The 17,180-nt window shown below is 48.1% G+C and overlaps 1 protein-coding gene across 2 annotated transcripts in view; it reads left to right on the forward strand.

Moving 5' to 3' along the window:
- Nucleotides 1–17,180, forward strand: part of Nod1 (nucleotide binding oligomerization domain containing 1) — a 51,620-nt gene that overhangs the window by 16,133 nt on the left and 18,307 nt on the right. Inside the window, exons 1-4 of one of the 2 annotated variants that reach the window (XM_057788668.1) lie at nucleotides 5,637–5,694; nucleotides 9,651–9,968; nucleotides 11,250–11,424; nucleotides 14,583–16,407. In XM_057788668.1, the coding sequence (XP_057644651.1) occupies nucleotides 9,768–9,968; nucleotides 11,250–11,424; nucleotides 14,583–16,407 (2,201 nt within the window). In that variant the 5' untranslated portion in view covers nucleotides 5,637–5,694; nucleotides 9,651–9,767. Of the gene's footprint in view, nucleotides 1–5,636; nucleotides 5,695–9,650; nucleotides 9,969–11,249; nucleotides 11,425–14,582; nucleotides 16,408–17,180 lie in introns of those variants that run through there. The other variant, XM_057788659.1, reaches the window with a different exon arrangement.

Here is a 17,180-nt window from a genome sequence, read left to right on the forward strand (position 1 = left end):
ACTGTAATGGATTAAGTCGTGGCTCCCTGCCCGGGACCAGCCACCTTCAAGGACCTGCAGAGACCTGAGGCATGGTCTTGTGGCGTGCCCATCCGTCTGTCTCTCCTCATGAGACTCACTGCCCCTCGTGGCCCACTGCAGCCTCTTGGGGAACTGTGCTGTCCTTGCCTGGGACTGACTGCTCTCAGGACTTGCTGCCCACTGATGCTGTTGGTGACCTGCAGCATATCTGCCGCTGCAGCCACTTGGGGATCCGCAGCATTTTTATTTAATCCGTTATCTATCATGACACGTACAACAAGATAAACTTATTATTTTGATTCCCAGGATTCTTACTGGTTCCAAGGTCTGCCTGTTCTTTCAGCTGTTATATGAAGTATCTTATAGTACCTGACTATGATCATGTATTTGGATATGTTGCTTTTTTTTTTTTTGCAATTTTTCCTTTAATGTATTTTCAAGATATACAACTAGATGAATAAAAGTGAAAATTCTTCTTTCACCACTCAGAAGTACTATTCATCAAACTGTTGTGAAATTCTTAAATTCCAATCTAATTCTAGTTTAGCTGTGCCAGCCACAGAGCATCCTTCCTCCTTGAGTGGGCACACACTGACACTTTATCAAAGATACACCAGGTAGCATGCAGGGTTTTCCCTAATAAGTCTGCCAAATTATTAATGTTTTATAATTATTATACTTATTAATATTTGATTTAATACTAGTATTTGGGGATATAGATATATACTGTACATATATGTAATTTATTTTGTTTCATTACCTCCTTTTAAAAGACTTACGTGTGCTGGGCACGCCTTTAATCCCAGCATTTGGGAGGCAGAAGCAGGAAGAAGGTGGATCTCTGTGAGCTAGAGGCCAGTTTGAGCTTATTTGTTATTATTATTATTGGATTTTGAGACAGGGTTTACCTGTGCTGCCCTGGCTGTCCTGGACTAAAGACAGCACTTCTAGTTAGGCACGGTGGTGCACACTCTTAATCCTGGCGTCATGGAGACCGAGGCAGAAGAATCTGGAGCTGGAACTGAGGCTGGAGTACACAGCAAGACTCTCTCTCAAAAGGAAAACGAAACACTTCATTACAGTACAATTTCACATAACATTTCCAAGTTTAAACATACAGGTTGATGATATTTGGCGAACTGTGTGTGTGTGTGTGTGTGTGTGTGCGCGCGCAGCGCGCGCATGTGTGCATGCGTGCTCGCTTCCCTCAGTATCTGCAGGGGTCAGTGTCAGGATAGTCCAAGGAAAACAAAATCTACCAGTGCTCAAATCCCTGATAGAAGGCACCGTGAGTATCTTCGTATCACACATATACTCCTGAACACGTCAAATCATCTCTAGATCATTATGATGCCTAACACATTGGAAGCACTATAAAAGTTGATAGATGAATCAGTGTAAGAAATGATGACAATGAAAACATCTATAAATTATTCCATTTTTAGTGAGGTGTGATGTCTTCCTGAATGTTCTTGATCCATGGTTGATTGAATAGAAGGATGTGGAATCCATAAATGCATACACACTATATAAACACACACACACGTGTACACATATGATACACATAGCACTCACTCAAGATACACAGTGTTTCCATGTCCTAGGAATTTGCCTGGTTCTCGTTCGCAACCAGCATCTCCACAGCTGCCACCTCCGTGCCTCCCCAGGAGCTGATTCAGGATCAGGATGCACACGGAGCCATACAGTACATCCTCTTTCTCGGAGCCTGGCTTTCTCAGCCTTGCGTCTGTAACACTCCTGCTTTGTTTTATTGCTCTCAGATGTCCTGCTGCCTGGTGCTGCATATGGGGCTGCGGACACTGCGTTGACTCAGTCATCGGCAGCTCTTCTGGGAACTGCCAACTGCTTTCTCACAGTCAACCAGCAGGAATCTTGTTGGAATGAAACAAAACAAAAACCGGGTCAGAACTTCTAATTCCCCTCAAAGGGCGCGTTTCTAGGAAGGGAAGTTGCTAAAGAGACTTCTTTCTCAGGCTGGTCATTGTTACTGTTGAGACAATAAAGCTCACCACAAGGCGAGGGCCAGGAAGCTTTGGGTCCTCGACCTGTCATGTCCATGGACTCTCAACAGCTTCGTTAAGACATGAGCTCAGAGCATAAGTCCAGAGTGCCTGAAAGCCTCTTTCAACCCCATCAGCTAAAACTACTGAAGCTCAATATGGCCACAGAAATGACTTCTAGTAGATCCCAAACCCCTCAAAATTAGCTGTTACTGAGATAAAACCCGGTCCTAAAAAATGTCCTTAAAAAGTTCCCAGAATCTTTCAGTTGACTTGGAACCCACCAGGCCTGCAGGTCACACAGCAGGCCACTATTAAACTAGCCGTGGACAACACCCCTGAGGTGTGGACTGTGACAGTGACATCGCCTAGTTACTCTGCAGGGTCTTGAAGCTGCTTTGGCATAACAACCAAAACTAGAGACAACCACTGACTCTTAACTTGGATTCCAAAGTCTAGAAAGATGGGATCAAAGATGTGGTCAGGCTGCCATTGACCGTAGGCAATCTTGGAGTCAGCTCAGGAACCCCAAGACCAAATTCTCAACACAAAGGAGATTTATTTGCCCCAGAAGGATAGAAGGCAGGGAGTAAGAGATAAAGACAGGAGATAGAGGAGGAGGGAGAAGGGGAAGGAATAAGGGAGAGGGGAGGAGTATTTGTCCTGGGGAGACACAAAGAACTCTCCCTGGACAACGAGGAAACAGATGTGACTATAGGAAAATGGTGGTTTGTAAAGGTGAGAGGGGAAACCCTGTGTTAGGATGAGGTGTTTAATTCTGATTGGGCATGTTCATTAGGTCAGCCAAAGGGGGCTTTGGGTTGTTGGATTTCACTACTTTGACAGCTGGACCTTGGTAGTCAGCCTCAGGAAGAGGAACAGGACAAATAAGGGAACAGACCTTGGGGCTAGCTTCAGGAATGTGATCTAACAGTTCTTAGCAAGGCAGAGGAAAGGGGGAGAAAGGCACGGCCTGCCAGAGCCATGCCTGCCACACTGGAGCTGGCCAGTGTCTCTTCCAGGACAAAGAGCAGGAGGTTTCTATTTCAAGTGTACAAAGTTGCTAACTGGCCTCTACCCTGTGACCACTGAACACTTTCCAGGCTGCTGACCGGAATCTAGATAGCCTCTAAGTCGAAGACACACCAGATTTCAAAACCTCAGCATGAAAAATAAGACACTGCTACTCCTTCCTAGATGTGTGCCATGTGACGCTATTTTTGGGGAGACATGAACAAGTGTTTGCTTACCCCAGATAAAGAACCAATTGCAGACCTAAGGATAGACACCATCAAAGTCCAAATTGATGAACAAATAAGTTTTATTGGGGTTACTTAGAGGAATATGGGTGAGGGATTACTTATTGGCACGGAAATGACTCAGAGATCTTATCGCCAAAACCCACCCCAGCGTGAGAACAGCTCAGCGAAGCTGGACACTTGAAGCACACTGCACAGCCTTCAGGCAGCTCAGCAGGTTGGAAAGTGTCGTTTCCAGGCAACTCGGCTGGCCTCTTCTTGCAGGGGCTCAGTTGGACCCATCTCTTCAGGGCAGCTCAGCTACTCTGATAGTATCACTGAGCTGTTCTTACAGATTATATATATTTGGGGAGGGAGGAGTCTAGTGGATCTTGTCAGTTTCAGGGACTTCCTGACGCCCTGAAATGTTTATCTCTTGATCTTAATGAGCTTCCTTGAAGGGTAGACTGTTTCACATACAGTGGTTCTCAACCTGTGGGATCGAGAACCCTTGGATCATATATCAGATATTATATTTTTTAAAAGATTTATTTATTTATTATATACACAGTGTTTAGCCTCCATGTATGCCTGCAGGTCAGAAGAGGGAACAAGATCTCATTACAGATGGTTGTGAGTCACCATGTGGTTGCTGGGATTTGAACTCAGGACCTCTGGAAGAGCAGTCAGTGTTCTTAACCTCTGAGCCATCTCTCCAGCCCCCAGATATTATATTACCAGTCACAACAGGAGCAAAATTACAGTTCTGAAGCATCAATGAAAATAATTTTATGCTTGGGGGGTCACGACAACATGAGACATTGTATGAAAGGGTCGCAGCATTGGGAAGGCTGAGAACCACCCTTAGGACATCTTGTTCCACCTCCTAACATCCTATGACTTAAAGAGCTTCTCTCTAAGCAGGAAGGTTTTCATCTCAGAGGAAGGGCTGTCCAGCAGTGTTATACTGATGATGCATTAGAGTGGTGCTTTGCACATATTTAATTAATCCAGACATCTCATCAGGCCACCTGCTTGTCTTTATTCTCATTAATGAGACTACTGAAAAAATCTAAATTGCCAGTGTTAGTGAGATGGTTCAAGGGGAAAAGGCGCCTGCCCACAAGCGTGATGGCTGGATTCTGGCACCCAGAACTGGTTCTGGCGCACTGTCTTCACCCACCACACACGCGCCCTGGTGCTTGTACACATGCAACTGCATGCACACACACTAAATGAATAAATGTAAAAAAATTATTAAAAAATAGCAAAATAGAACTACCATGAGGATTGTATTTATCTTATATTAATAACCCTGCTCTACCACCTTTTAGAATGATTCTTTTTAAGCCCAGTGTTATTTGTGGGTACTCAGGATCCTGAGTGAATCCCGTGAGCTCATGGGTTCAAGACCAGCTTGAAAAACTATATTTAGAGAGCCTTAAAAAAAAAGATGCCAGGCGCTGGTGGCGCACGCCTTTAATCCCAGCACTTGGGAGGCAGAGGCAGGCGGATCTCTGTGAGTTCCTGGCCAGCCTGGTCTACAGCGTGAGTTCCAGGATAGCCAGGGCTACACAAAGAAATCCTGTCTCAAAAAACAAAACAAACAAAGACTGTTCCCTAATCTTTTTTTTCCTCTCAGGTTTTGCCCTGCCCCAAACCTATTGCAGATTTAGTTCAAAAGCCCAAGTAGCAAGACGGGGTGTAGAAACCTATTTCTACAAGGACTGGGGTTCTCCTCACCTGGAGACAAAACCCGTCCATAGGCGATCAGGAAGCCAGAAAGAGCCATGCTTGTCAGTCCCAGGAGGACTGTGAGTTTAGGTCAGCCTAGGCTACATAAGAGTGCCAAGACTCTGGAGTGATGCTCTCTCTCTCTCTCTCTCTCTCTCTCTCTCTCTCTCTCTGTCTCTCTCTCTCTCTGTCTCTCTCTCTCTCTGTCTCTCTCTCTCTCTCTCTCTGTCTCTCTCTCTCTCTCTCTCCTCTCTCTCTCTCTCTCTCTCTCTCTCTCTCTCTCTCTCTCTCTCTCTCTCTCTCGGCCTGCACGTTCTATCTTCATTTTTCCATTTGGTGTTCTATCTTGCCTTCTGCAGCCCTGGGAACTTGTTTTCTGGCCACGCCTTCGGCCTTAAATTGTTTCTTTGGCTGTTTCCTTGGACTGTCTGGACAGGATGTTCCTTCAACACCCACCTCGGGGCTCCATATCTGGGGGTGGGAAAACCTCCCCTACAGAGAGGCCTGGCTCCCAGAAGCCCAGTGCTACCCGCTGTCTTTTCTCCTTCCTCTCCCCACCCCTTGTTCTTCCCTTCTCCCTCCCCTCCTCCAGCCCTCCCCTTCCCTTACTCCTCCCCTTTCTCTACCACTGTGTCTTTTCCCCATGCCTTCCATTTGCACCCAGGACCCAGCCTTTGCAGGTAAGACATGGAGGACCTTTCTGAGTCAGGGGACATCAGCTCTCTGCTGTTTCTGGTGGCGCATGCTCATGAGCGGTAACTCTCTGAGGCCTCTCATGGCAGTTTGGTCTGTCTCTGGCTTCTGTTTACCAAGCAGTGTTGTTTCTTTGTTTCCTTTGTGACTTCCATCCTTCCTTAAATTCCTGCCAAAGTAAGCTAACTGACCTCGGGAAATTACAAAAGCAATCAGCCTCCCGGCCAGCTAGTTGTCATGTGACCAGTGACTTTGTTCAGGTGGCCAAAAATCAGGAGACAGCTTCCCCCTTCGGAGGGTTTGTCTACGGTGGGTATTACAGGACCAGTTTGGGAAGCTAGGTACAATTTTTGTGGGGATCGCAGGTCCAGGAAAGAGAAACAGAGAGTTAACAGAGCCCTCCCAGTGGTAAGAGTGAGGACTAATGAATGAAGGATGTTGCTTAACCTCCTTCCCCAGCCTTCTAAAGCATGCTGACTCACCGAGGGAGAAGGAACGGTCTTTCCCTGTGGTTTCCACTCTGCACTTCAGCGATTCCCACAGCCCTGCCTGAGAAACCAGCCTGGGAGCTAGGACTGCCCGGCTGCCACCACTGTAGTTCCCACACCCCCAATTTCCTTTACTTATTTATCTAGTTAGTTATGCTTATAAATCTATTCTTTTTGGCTGTCACAAGATAAATTTTTAAAGCATTTAAAAATTTTTGAGATTATAATTTAATCACAAACCTCTCCATCTCATTCTCCCTATTCTCCTTCAAATCATGGTCCTTTTCTCACTAATTGTTATTGCATGTATATATATGTATTTGTGTATACATATCTATTGCCAAATAGAACCTGCGCAGGCCATGTAATGGTACTTGCACGCATGTTTCAGGGCTGAGCATTTGGCACTGAACAACCAATTGGTGTGCTCCTCCCTAGGGAGCACCACCTCGCCCACTCCCAGCCTTCTTCAGTTGCCACGATTCTTTATGGGTGTATTCCTATTTCTGGGAGACACAGGCTCACAGAAAACTTGCTAATTCTCTGTCTGTGACAGAATTTCTGCCCCCTCTTCCAAAATGCTTCCTGAGCCTTCGGTGTGGTTCTGTTTTGTAGACACATGCATTGGGACTAGGCTCCAGAACCTGGCGTTTTGATTAGTTGTGTTTTTCTATACTGGTCTCCATCTGTTGCAAAAAGTTTCCCTGATGAAGAGTGAGGAGTACCTTTATCTGTGGGTATAAGACACATGTTTATAAGTTGTTGGTTGAGATTATGCTGGTTTAATAAATTAGTAGTTTTCTTCCAATAACCATACTTTGATTAGCACTGAGGAATTAGCTGGGTTTCAAGTCCTAGAACTTGTTCCCTATTGTTGAGCAGGTCTTAACTCCAACTAGAGAGCCGTTGGTTACCACCAAGGTCTGTGTGCCATTACTGCACCCTTCGGGTTATTGTGCCAAGCTGATCATTGATGGGACTTATAGGCATCACAGTTGGTAAGATTATTGGTAGCCTCCCTCCTTTGGAAGCTTGCATGGCGCCTTCTGGTATCAGGAAAGCCAGTCCTCAGGGAGGGTACGTTCAGGTCAATTCCAGCTGAGGGGGTCTCTGGGCTGTTTCTGAAGTAGACAGTGTCTTCAGAGATTGGTACTTACCTTCCACCTCTGGGGAAAGGGAGTGTAACCATGGACAACAGCAGTGGGTTGTATGTTTTGCAAGTCTCTTAGCTAGCCATGCCCAGCAACTCAAAAGAGGGCTTCTAATGTCTACTATTAAGGTTTTGTTAGGTGGCCTTTGACTATTTAAGGGAGCATTGTAAGCTCAGATGAGAAAATTTCATTAAAATTATATATGTATGTTTATGCATAGAATTGCATGGATCATAGGTGTTTTTTGATAAATAGTTAAGAGTATGATTCCTTGTGGCATTTTCATCCATCTTTATTGTCATTGTGCCACCTCCCTCCTCGTGTGCACACCTCGTTTCCTAAGGAGCCCCCACATTCCCCAAAGCAAAAGGTTAAAGTACAGGTGAGGCTTAACTGTGACAAAGAGACATGGTGCCCAAATGACCGATATTTGAGAAACCGATATTGTCCTAGAAGAAGGAAAGCGCAGAGAGCACTGTGAGCTTCTGTTACTGTTTGCAGTCATTCCTGACTCAGCCCAATGGCATTGAATATGGACCGACTGATTGTGTCTATGCTTATGTGCCCATGTGTGTGATGGCCAGAGGTTGATACTGTCTTCTTCAGTTGCTGTGCTACTGGATCCAGGAGTCTGACTGGTCAGGGAGCCCTCAGGATGCTCCTGTCCGGCTCTCCGGTGCTGGGATTACAGGCACACGCCTCGAGCCTCGATCTCTGGTACTTTCCAGTGGTGCTGAGGGAATCCTTATGCTTGCGCAGCGAGCCGTCTTCCCAGCATCCTCAAATACCACTTAAAAACAAAGACAAGGTCAGGCACGCTGTAGCAGTCAGAGCTATATAGTGAGACCCTGTCTCAACAAACAAACAAGACTGAATGCAGGGAATGACCACGAGCGAAGGGGGTATAAAGCGATTTGCTTTTATAATTCCAACTCTGTCACAAAGTTTTGTTTGGGGTGGTGAATGAGTATTTGATTGATTACGGAAGAACAATAACCAATATGAAGCTCCACAGCTTTCTTTCCAAATGGTTAATTTAACTCTACAGAAGCTCATTGAGATGTATAGTTTTATGATCTGGTTAATTTCAGTATGTGATTTTTTAAAATTTTTTTTTAAAAAATAATAGTTTAATTATAAAAAAGAGACCCTCTTTGCGTGGAAGGTTCCTTTGGGCTTTACAGCTGTCAGGGAAACGATCTACAAAAATACAAGAATAAAACTTGGTACAGCCTGATTTTGGTACTGGGCCAGGATTTCTAGGGTCTGACATCAGATCATTTACTTTAGCCATAGGTAAGCACAGTACAATTTGGGAGAAAAGTTTTCTGAAAACGATTAACTCAGCCCTGTGAATACAACGAGCTCAAGACATGTTTACATCGAAGCTCTTTACAAAGTACGCTGGCTTCATCTGTAAGATTGGCTTTTGTTGACAGAGGAAACAATGCTGAAGGTAATGGTCTAGGGAGAAGGGCTGAGGTAAATGTAACAGCTGGCCCTAAGATAACAGAGAAGTCACTTAGGCTGTTGTAAAGTACAAATGGCATCTCTCACAAGGATGAGTTTTATGACCTAGAAATCATGCTCAAGGTTTTAGGGGGAAAGGTCTGGGAGGAGTAAAACGTAATCAGATAGCAAGGGTTCACCAGGTTGTAAGCTGCCTCCATTCCCGGCATTCCAGGGGGAATGCCTCTTTCCTTTGGAGGATGCGAGTTTAACTTTCCTGGCTTCTCCAGCGCTTAGCTGTGTGCCAAAGCATTCTTTTGCTGTTTATATCTCTGGAAAGATAGCGATGGTCTAAGGGGAGAAGGCCATGTTAGAGTATTTTATCTTCTTTCAGAGGCTGATGCCAGAGACTCGGTATGACTACCTATTTGACTTTGGTGGTGTTAGCTGAAGGCCTTTTGGGAGTCACTTACTGAAGCCATGGGTCCTGAAATGGGTCCTGGTTGCCACCTTTCCTCCCTCTTTCCCCCTCTCTCTTCCCTGGTCTCCATGAAGAGACAGAGCTGCTCTGCTGTGCCTTCCCCAAAGTGAAGGATTGAAACCAAGAGGTAGGCTAAGTCTTCCCTCCCTGACATTGGTCTCTTGCTGCAGTGACAGAAAGGTGAATACATTTAGTGGGCAGAATCCCACCAACAGCAATGAATTGTGATCATTGTTGAATAACTCCCTGGTAAAATTCTTTGGCATGACACTCTCCTGTTAGAGGTAGAGAAATGCAAGAGACAGTGGAGATGGGAAAAAGGGAGAATCCTTCAGTGACATTTGCTTTGTTGACAATGTCCTTTATCTCTTCAGGGTCAGCAGTGAAAGGCAGGATCCTGGACGGTGGCCCTGAATCCTGACTGCCTGTCTGTCGGGGAGACACGTGGTCAAAGATGAATTCGAGCAAAGTGGCTGCTGGCTACTCGAACTATGGAAAAGCAGGGCCATTATGAGATGGAAGCCGTCCCACTGGGTTGCCACTCCCACATTAAACTGCTGAAGATCAACAGGGAACATCTGGTCACCAACATCCGCAACACTCAGTGTCTGGTGGACAACTTGCTGAAGAATGGCTACTTCTCAGCGGAAGATGCAGAGATCGTGTTTGCCTGTCCCACCCAGCCAGACAAGGTGCAGTGAGGGACACTGGTGCTGACAGTGACTGACCTGGGTTTCTAGCAGCTCTTCCCCTACCCTGATCCCGGAAAATGGAGAATTTGCTATACTGAACCAAATTTCCCACTGGGGTCTTTGTTTTTGTTGTTACTGCTGCTGCCGTTGCTGTTGCCATCCCCAGCTCAGCTTCCGCAGCACGGGGAGTATGGATCACAGGTGTGCACTCACACTGGGCTCTTCGGGTTATTTTTATCCTTGTACCCAGCTTATGTATTACAGAACAGCTTGATTACAGATGTGTCCTCACGCTGGGGCCTTAGTAGAACATAAATGAGCTTCCTGCCAAGCCAGTTTACTTCTGTTTGAGCCATTCCATTTCAGTTCTCCCTGTAGCGAGTGTTGATCCCTAGGCCAACTTGTGCTTTAAATGAGTAGGTGAGAAAGAGCATGGCAGTCAGTGTCTCAACACCCCAAGGGGCCAGAGGCACCCACAAAGCCAAATTTAGAAGTGACTGCCTCCTTAGGTGGGACCCCATTGAAGACTTTCCCACGCTACGAATGAGGAAGTAGAACCATCAGTTCCCTCTGCTTGGGAGTATGGTTTAAAAACTAAGAGAGTCCCCCAAGTCTCTGGATAGAAAAGTGAAGTGCCTATTTGAGAGGAGGCAGGGAGGGGCTAGAGACACCCAAAGAACTTCTAGGGGGGCCCACAGCACACTGGTATGCTTTGGTTTCCTCTCTTGATGCCCCCTTTCTTGGCTTTTCGAGACAGAATGCCCCTCTGTAGTCTAGGTTGAGTTGAAACTTTAATCCCCCTGCCTCAGTCCTCTGAGTGCTAGGACTTAGGTGTGTGCTGCTATATACAGCTCCCGTTGCTTCGCCTGTGTTTTTAACACGAAGGCTAGTTTGAACATGAGGTTTGATGGGAGTCTGTTACCCTCCTGCAGGGTAGCCCGGATACGCTCCTTCCTCTTGTCTCTAGGGTGACTACCTCCTAGCACACTTATCCCTAGATGACAGTGACAAGAGGTTAGGAGGGAAAGTCCACAGCTAGAGGGCTTTTCCCATGTCTCTTCTGTTTTTAGGCTCACAGATGCTTCTTGGCTTCTTATTGCCATGGGGATGAATTCTTGCTAACAAGTAGATTCTATGCAGACTCTTACACAGGCTGTGCAGATGGTCAGGCTATTGCTACTGTACTAGTGCCTGGAGCCCCACCTGGAGCCCCTGGGATCCTTCTGGCAGGGAGATGCCCCTCACACCAGCTCATGCTCTTAATGTTTGTGCCACCCATAGGTCCGAAAAATTCTTGACTTGGTGCAGAGCAAAGGTGAGGAGGTGTCTGAGTTCTTCCTCTACGTGCTACAGCAACTCGAGGACGCTTATGTGGACCTCAGGCTGTGGCTATCAGAGATCGGCTTCTCTCCTTCCCAGCTCATTCGGAGCAAAATTATCATCAATACTGACCCAGGTAGGAGTCAGCCCCAGCAGGACTATAGACATGGGTATGAAGGAAGGCACTGGGGTCTGGAAGTGCTATCATACTGTGGCCCAGGTGGGCATAAAAATGTAACCAGCAAGGCCAACCTGGATGCCTGGGCTCTATCTGACAGAGCAAGCCCCGGTGCTCCTTCCATTTTGGAAAGAAGAGATGGTCTCTGGCACCAGAGTGCAGCCTAGGTCATTGCAACTGAACCAAACACAGGGAGCTTGTCTGCTTCCTTTTGCTTGCTTTGGTTCTGGGGATGGAACCCCGGGCCTTATGCATGCTAGGCCAGAGCCTTACCACTGTTATACACCCCAGCCCCTCTCATCTGGTTTATTTAGGAGGCCCGGGAATTTTGGAAGGCCTTAGCTCCGAGTGCTTGTGCACTCACACACAGCACTAGCACAGGTTTGACACCATGTTTTTCTTTTTTAAAGTTTGTTCTAGGTGGGCTAAGATGTCACTCAGTGGTGATGTATTTACCTAGCACCTATAGGCTTTGAGCTCAACCTCCAATATACAAGTAATAATAAAAAAAATACCTTTCCTGAAAACAATGAGATTCTAGGCAAAGTTCTTTGGTTACTCAGGATCCAGTCTGTATTTCCAAAGTGCTGCAGACCTCATGAGTTGACTGGTTAGCTCCATAATTTTTATGCACAACCTACACCTATGGAGGCCCTGTGCTGGCTACTGAGGATGCAGCGATAAGCAGGGACAGAAGGCGACTGTCTTCCGGGACTTCAGAGTCTATGGCAAGGCGACCAGGACGGCAGCAGCGGAAGGTGCAAGTGGTGAGGGCAGAGTCTGCTCTGGGAGGGGGCCACCTGTCCTTACTCTCTGTTTTGCGACAGCCACTGGGAGCACGCCAGCAACAAGTACCCCACACTCTGGCTTTTAGACTCCACTTTGACCTGGTGTTTTAGTCACTTTCCATCTCTGTGACAAAATGTTTCAGAAAGCAACTTAAAAAAAGCCAAGCTTTGCTTTAGTGTCTCAGTGCATGGTTGGTGGCTCCTTTGCTGTGTGCCTGAGTGGGGCTGGAACATTATCCTGGAAGTGCCTGGCAGAGAACGGCTACTCCAACAGCAGTGAGAGACAGCAAGGGAGCTGGGGACAAGATACAGTGTTAAAGGGCATGCCACCGTGACTTGACTCTTCCAAATGACTCCACCTCCTAGTTTCTGCTGCTTCCCAACAATTCCATTAGATTATGAAGCGATCAGTGAATTAATCTTGGGGCGGTCAGAGCCTTCAAGACTGCATCACTTTCCCAAAGCTCACTGACTGACCCTGCCAATGGCCTTTGGGGTCATACCGGATTTAAAACATTACGGTTTAGAAACAGAGAGAAAGGGCCTTCCCAGAGAGTGAATGTTTAGAGAGAAAAAGGCCAACCAGCAGTGCCAAGGGCCAAGGCTGAGCTTGCTCCTGTAGCCCAGAGGTGCCAGCTGGCCTTAGCCAGCCTCTTGGTGATACTGCTCCTTCCTGCCTGTTTTCATCCCCACCCCCCGCCCGTGTGTTTGTGGTGTCTGTGCCTGTGTCTCTGTGTGTGGTGGGGTATTTAGTCCCAGGGTGAGTGGCTCTTTCAAAGGACCTCTCAGTTGGTTTCTTCAGTCATGACTGACTTTAGAGAGTCGTTCACTCTACAGGATAGCACACATACACGACAGATTCATATCACAGGTTATCATATGTCTGAAATGTCCAGCAAACACACGTTCATAAAGAAAAGGAGTCCGCCAGCAGCTGTCGTTGTCTGGCGTTGGGACAGAACAGAGGCTGGCTGCACATCAGCTCCGGAACTTTGGAAGGGTGATGGATGTTTCATTCTAGAAATATTGTAGTATTTACTGAATTTTATTAATTTACTAAAGATTAATTGACTCGAATGTAATGCAATTTATAAAATTTTGTAATATAAATTATTATGAGTTATAACCAAAATAAGGTATAAAGTACCATTAGCGTAAAACTTTTTTAGTGGGGATTTGTGTTCTGGGCAGGTTTGGCTTTGAACTTTTTTTTTCCCCCAAGATAAGGTTTCTCTGTATAGGCCTGGCTGTCCTGGATCTCACTCTGTAGACCAGGCTGGCCTCAAACTTACAGAGATCCACCTGCCACTGAGTTCTGGGATTAAAGTCCTACAGCACCACTGCCCAGTGGCCTTGTCCTCTTGATGCTCCTGCCTCAGTCCCCTAAACACAGAGACTACAAGGGTGTGACACCGCACCCATCCCTCTTTGCAAACGTCGAACAATCAACCGGACTAAGTTCATGGGAAAAGCTATAAAGGAATCTAGAAGTATGCATATGGGTATCTGATTTTTGCTAATTGAAGAATTTAAATTCAAAAACTATTTTAAAGGAGCATGTAGAACGCTTTTCTATTTGCCGTTAAGTCCCATTTTTTTGTCGTTCAGGTGTGCTGGAGCATGGAGGTAACAGGAACAGGTTATGGTGTCTCTGCCCCTCGTGGCAGCTTGGCGCTCACCCTTGGGGTGAGCATCTATGCCTCAAGGTGCTCACCCTGGGGGCCAGGGGTTGCATCTGTGATAGCTCAGCATATTTCGTTGGGATGTTTGAGGCCAGCCAGCCACGGAGCCTCTGTAATCAGATTAATGTCCAGCCTTGCATTTTATATCTAAAAGTTTTGGCATCCAGTTTTGTCAGACCCCACTTCAAGAACCAAAGAAAGGCTGGGGTAATGTCCCTCTGTACAAGGCTTTTTGGTGGAAACTGACTCTGCCGTTCAAACAGGGCTGTGGGCAGCGGTGGGGCAGCAGGACTGGCTGGCCTGGCCCTTGAGTGTGAGTGGCTTCTGTCTTTAGAGTTCAATGACAACATTGTGCATTGGAACAAGGGAAGCCTATCTCAGACACTTGACCTGGAGGGGCCTGCAACCCTCCAGCTGGCTAAACCTGAAGCCAAGCAGACGAGAAGGCCCAACCCTTAAATTCTGAGACACTGGCTCTTTGTGGCCCTGGGGGCTCCTATTAAAGGAGTAAACGACTTGGCTCAGGATCTGGGCTGTGGGTTTGTTTGCTTGTGTGCTTACCACTCTGTCCCTAGCCGCCTTGTTTAATGCATCTACTCCTTGTCCCCTCACCTGGTTGCCGGGAAACACTCTTTCCCCGCTCCAGTGAGCAGGTACACCCAGCAGCTGCGACACCAACTGGGCCGTGACTCCAAGTTCATGTTGTGCTACGCCCAAAAGGAGGACCTGCTGCTTGAGGAGACTTACATGGACACACTCATGGAGCTAGTAGACTTCAACAACGAAAACCTAGGCAGCCTGGGAGGCCTGGACTGCCTGCTGGATCACAGCACCGGTATCCTCAACGAGCATGGCGAGACTGTCTTCGTGTTTGGGGACGCGGGAGTGGGCAAGTCCATGCTGCTGCAGCGACTGCAGAGCCTCTGGGCGTCCGGCAGGCTGACCTCGGCAGCCAAGTTCTTCTTCCATTTCCGCTGCCGCATGTTCAGCTGCTTCAAGGAGAGCGACACGTTGTGTCTGCGGGACCTGCTCTTCAAGCACTTCTGCTACCCAGAGCAGGACCCCGAGGAGGTGTTCTCCTTCCTGCTGCGCTTTCCCCACACGGCGCTCTTTACTTTTGATGGCCTGGATGAACTGCATTCGGACTTCGACCTGAGCCGCGTGCCAGACAGCTGCTGCCCCTGGGAGCCGGCGCACCCACTGGTCCTACTGGCCAACCTCCTAAGCGGGAGGCTGCTCAAGGGTGCCGGCAAGCTGCTCACTGCCCGCACAGGCGTCGAGGTCCCCCGCCAGCTCCTGCGCAAAAAGGTGCTGCTCCGGGGTTTTTCCCCCGGCCACCTGCGCGCCTACGCCCGCAGGATGTTCCCCGAGCGCCTTGCTCATGAACATCTGCTGCAGCAACTGGATGCCAACCCCAACCTCTGTAGTCTGTGCGCCGTGCCGCTCTTCTGCTGGATCATCTTCCGCTGCTTCCAGCATTTCCACACGGCCTTTGAGGGTTCCTCGCAGCTGCCGGACTGCGCCGTGACCCTGACCGATGTCTTCCTGCTGGTCACTGAGGTGCATCTAAACAGGACACATCCCAGCAGCCTGGTGCAGCGCAACACGCGCAGCCCGGCGGAGACCCTGCGTGCAGGCTGGCGCACGCTGCACGCACTAGGCCAGGTGGCGCACCGAGGCACCGACAGGAGCCTGTTTGTGTTCAGTCAGGAGGAGGTGCAGGCATCAAAGCTGCAGGAAGGGGATCTGCAGCTGGGCTTCCTGCGGGCTCTGCCAGACGTGGGCCCTGAGCAGGGCCAGCAGTCCTATGAATTTTTCCATCTCACGCTCCAGGCCTTCTTCACTGCCTTCTTCCTGGTGGCAGATGACAAAGTGGGCACCCGGGAGTTGTTGAGGTACTTTCGAGAATGGACGTCTCCAGGAGCGACACCGAGCACGTCCTGCTATCCTTCCTTCTTCTCCTTCAGGTGCCTGGGTGGTGGCAGCCGGTTGGGCCCTGATCCTTTCAGGAACAAAGACCACTTCCAGTTCACCAACCTCTTTCTGTGCGGGCTGCTGGCCAAGGCCAGACAGAAACTCCTTCGGCAGCTGGTGCCCAAGGCTATCCTGAGGAGGAAGCGCAAAGTCTTGTGGGCTCACCTGTTTGCCAGCCTGCGCTCCTACCTGAAGGGTCTGCCCCGGGTCCAGAGTGGAGGCTTTAATCAGGTCCACGCCATGCCCACATTTCTGTGGATGCTGCGCTGCATCTACGAGACACAGAGCCAGAAGGTGGGGCGCCTAGCCGCCAGGGGCATCAGTGCCGACTATCTCAGGTTGGCCTTCTGCAATGCTTGCTCTGCTGACTGCAGTGCCCTGTCCTTCGTCCTGCACCACTTCCACAGGCAGCTAGCCCTCGATCTGGACAACAACAACCTCAATGACTATGGCGTGCAGGAGCTGCAGCCTTGCTTCAGCCGCCTTACCGTGCTCAGGTGAGGCTGCCAGCTGAGATGGGTGAGGAGAACAGAGAGGCTCTCTTTTGTTTTACCTGACGGCTACATCCCGACCCAATATGGCTGCCCAAGATAGCACCCGCCAACTACTTAGTATTGTAGCCAGAAGGAATCCCGAGAAGGACAGTTCCCATTTTTAATTTTTTTTTCCTTTAGTATTGGGGTTTGAACTGGAGGCATCACACATGCCACACAAGAACACGCCTAACAGTCTTAAAAAGTCATTGCCAGTGATAGAACTTCTTAGATTTCTTTAGGCAGGACTTAATTGTATGTGCCAAGCTGGAAAAGAGGAGCGGAGCGCAGGGGATTGTATTGCTAAGAACACACAGATACTGGAAGGACCTGCCATGTCTGGATTGAGTGAGAGAATGAATTTAAAGGGAGGATGTGACTGTTCCCAGGTATGGTAGAGAAGAGGGTTTGTTGTAGATATGAGGGAAAGCATAGACAGAGGCAGAGACATCTGGGAGAGTCCAGAGTGGACTTGACCAGCAGATCCAGCTAGGTCTTGTGAGAAGCAGGGTGGGGAAAGCCAGGAGACCAGGCCAAAAGGGCAAAAAATATTTAAAAAAAAAAAAGATGGGGGGGGGACCAGCGTAGCCAAAATGGCCAAATTATATAGGGAAGAACAGTTGGGGGGAGTGGTGTAACCTAGCCCCCTAAAGTAGAGAATTTAAGAGATGGGGAGGGTATGTTAGCCAGGAGGATCCTATAACAGGTAGAGACTGAAGGATGCTGGGAGAACCGGG

This window comes from Chionomys nivalis, chromosome 1 (genome assembly GCF_950005125.1).
Source record: "Chionomys nivalis chromosome 1, mChiNiv1.1, whole genome shotgun sequence".
Taxonomy (NCBI): domain Eukaryota; kingdom Metazoa; phylum Chordata; class Mammalia; order Rodentia; family Cricetidae; genus Chionomys; species Chionomys nivalis.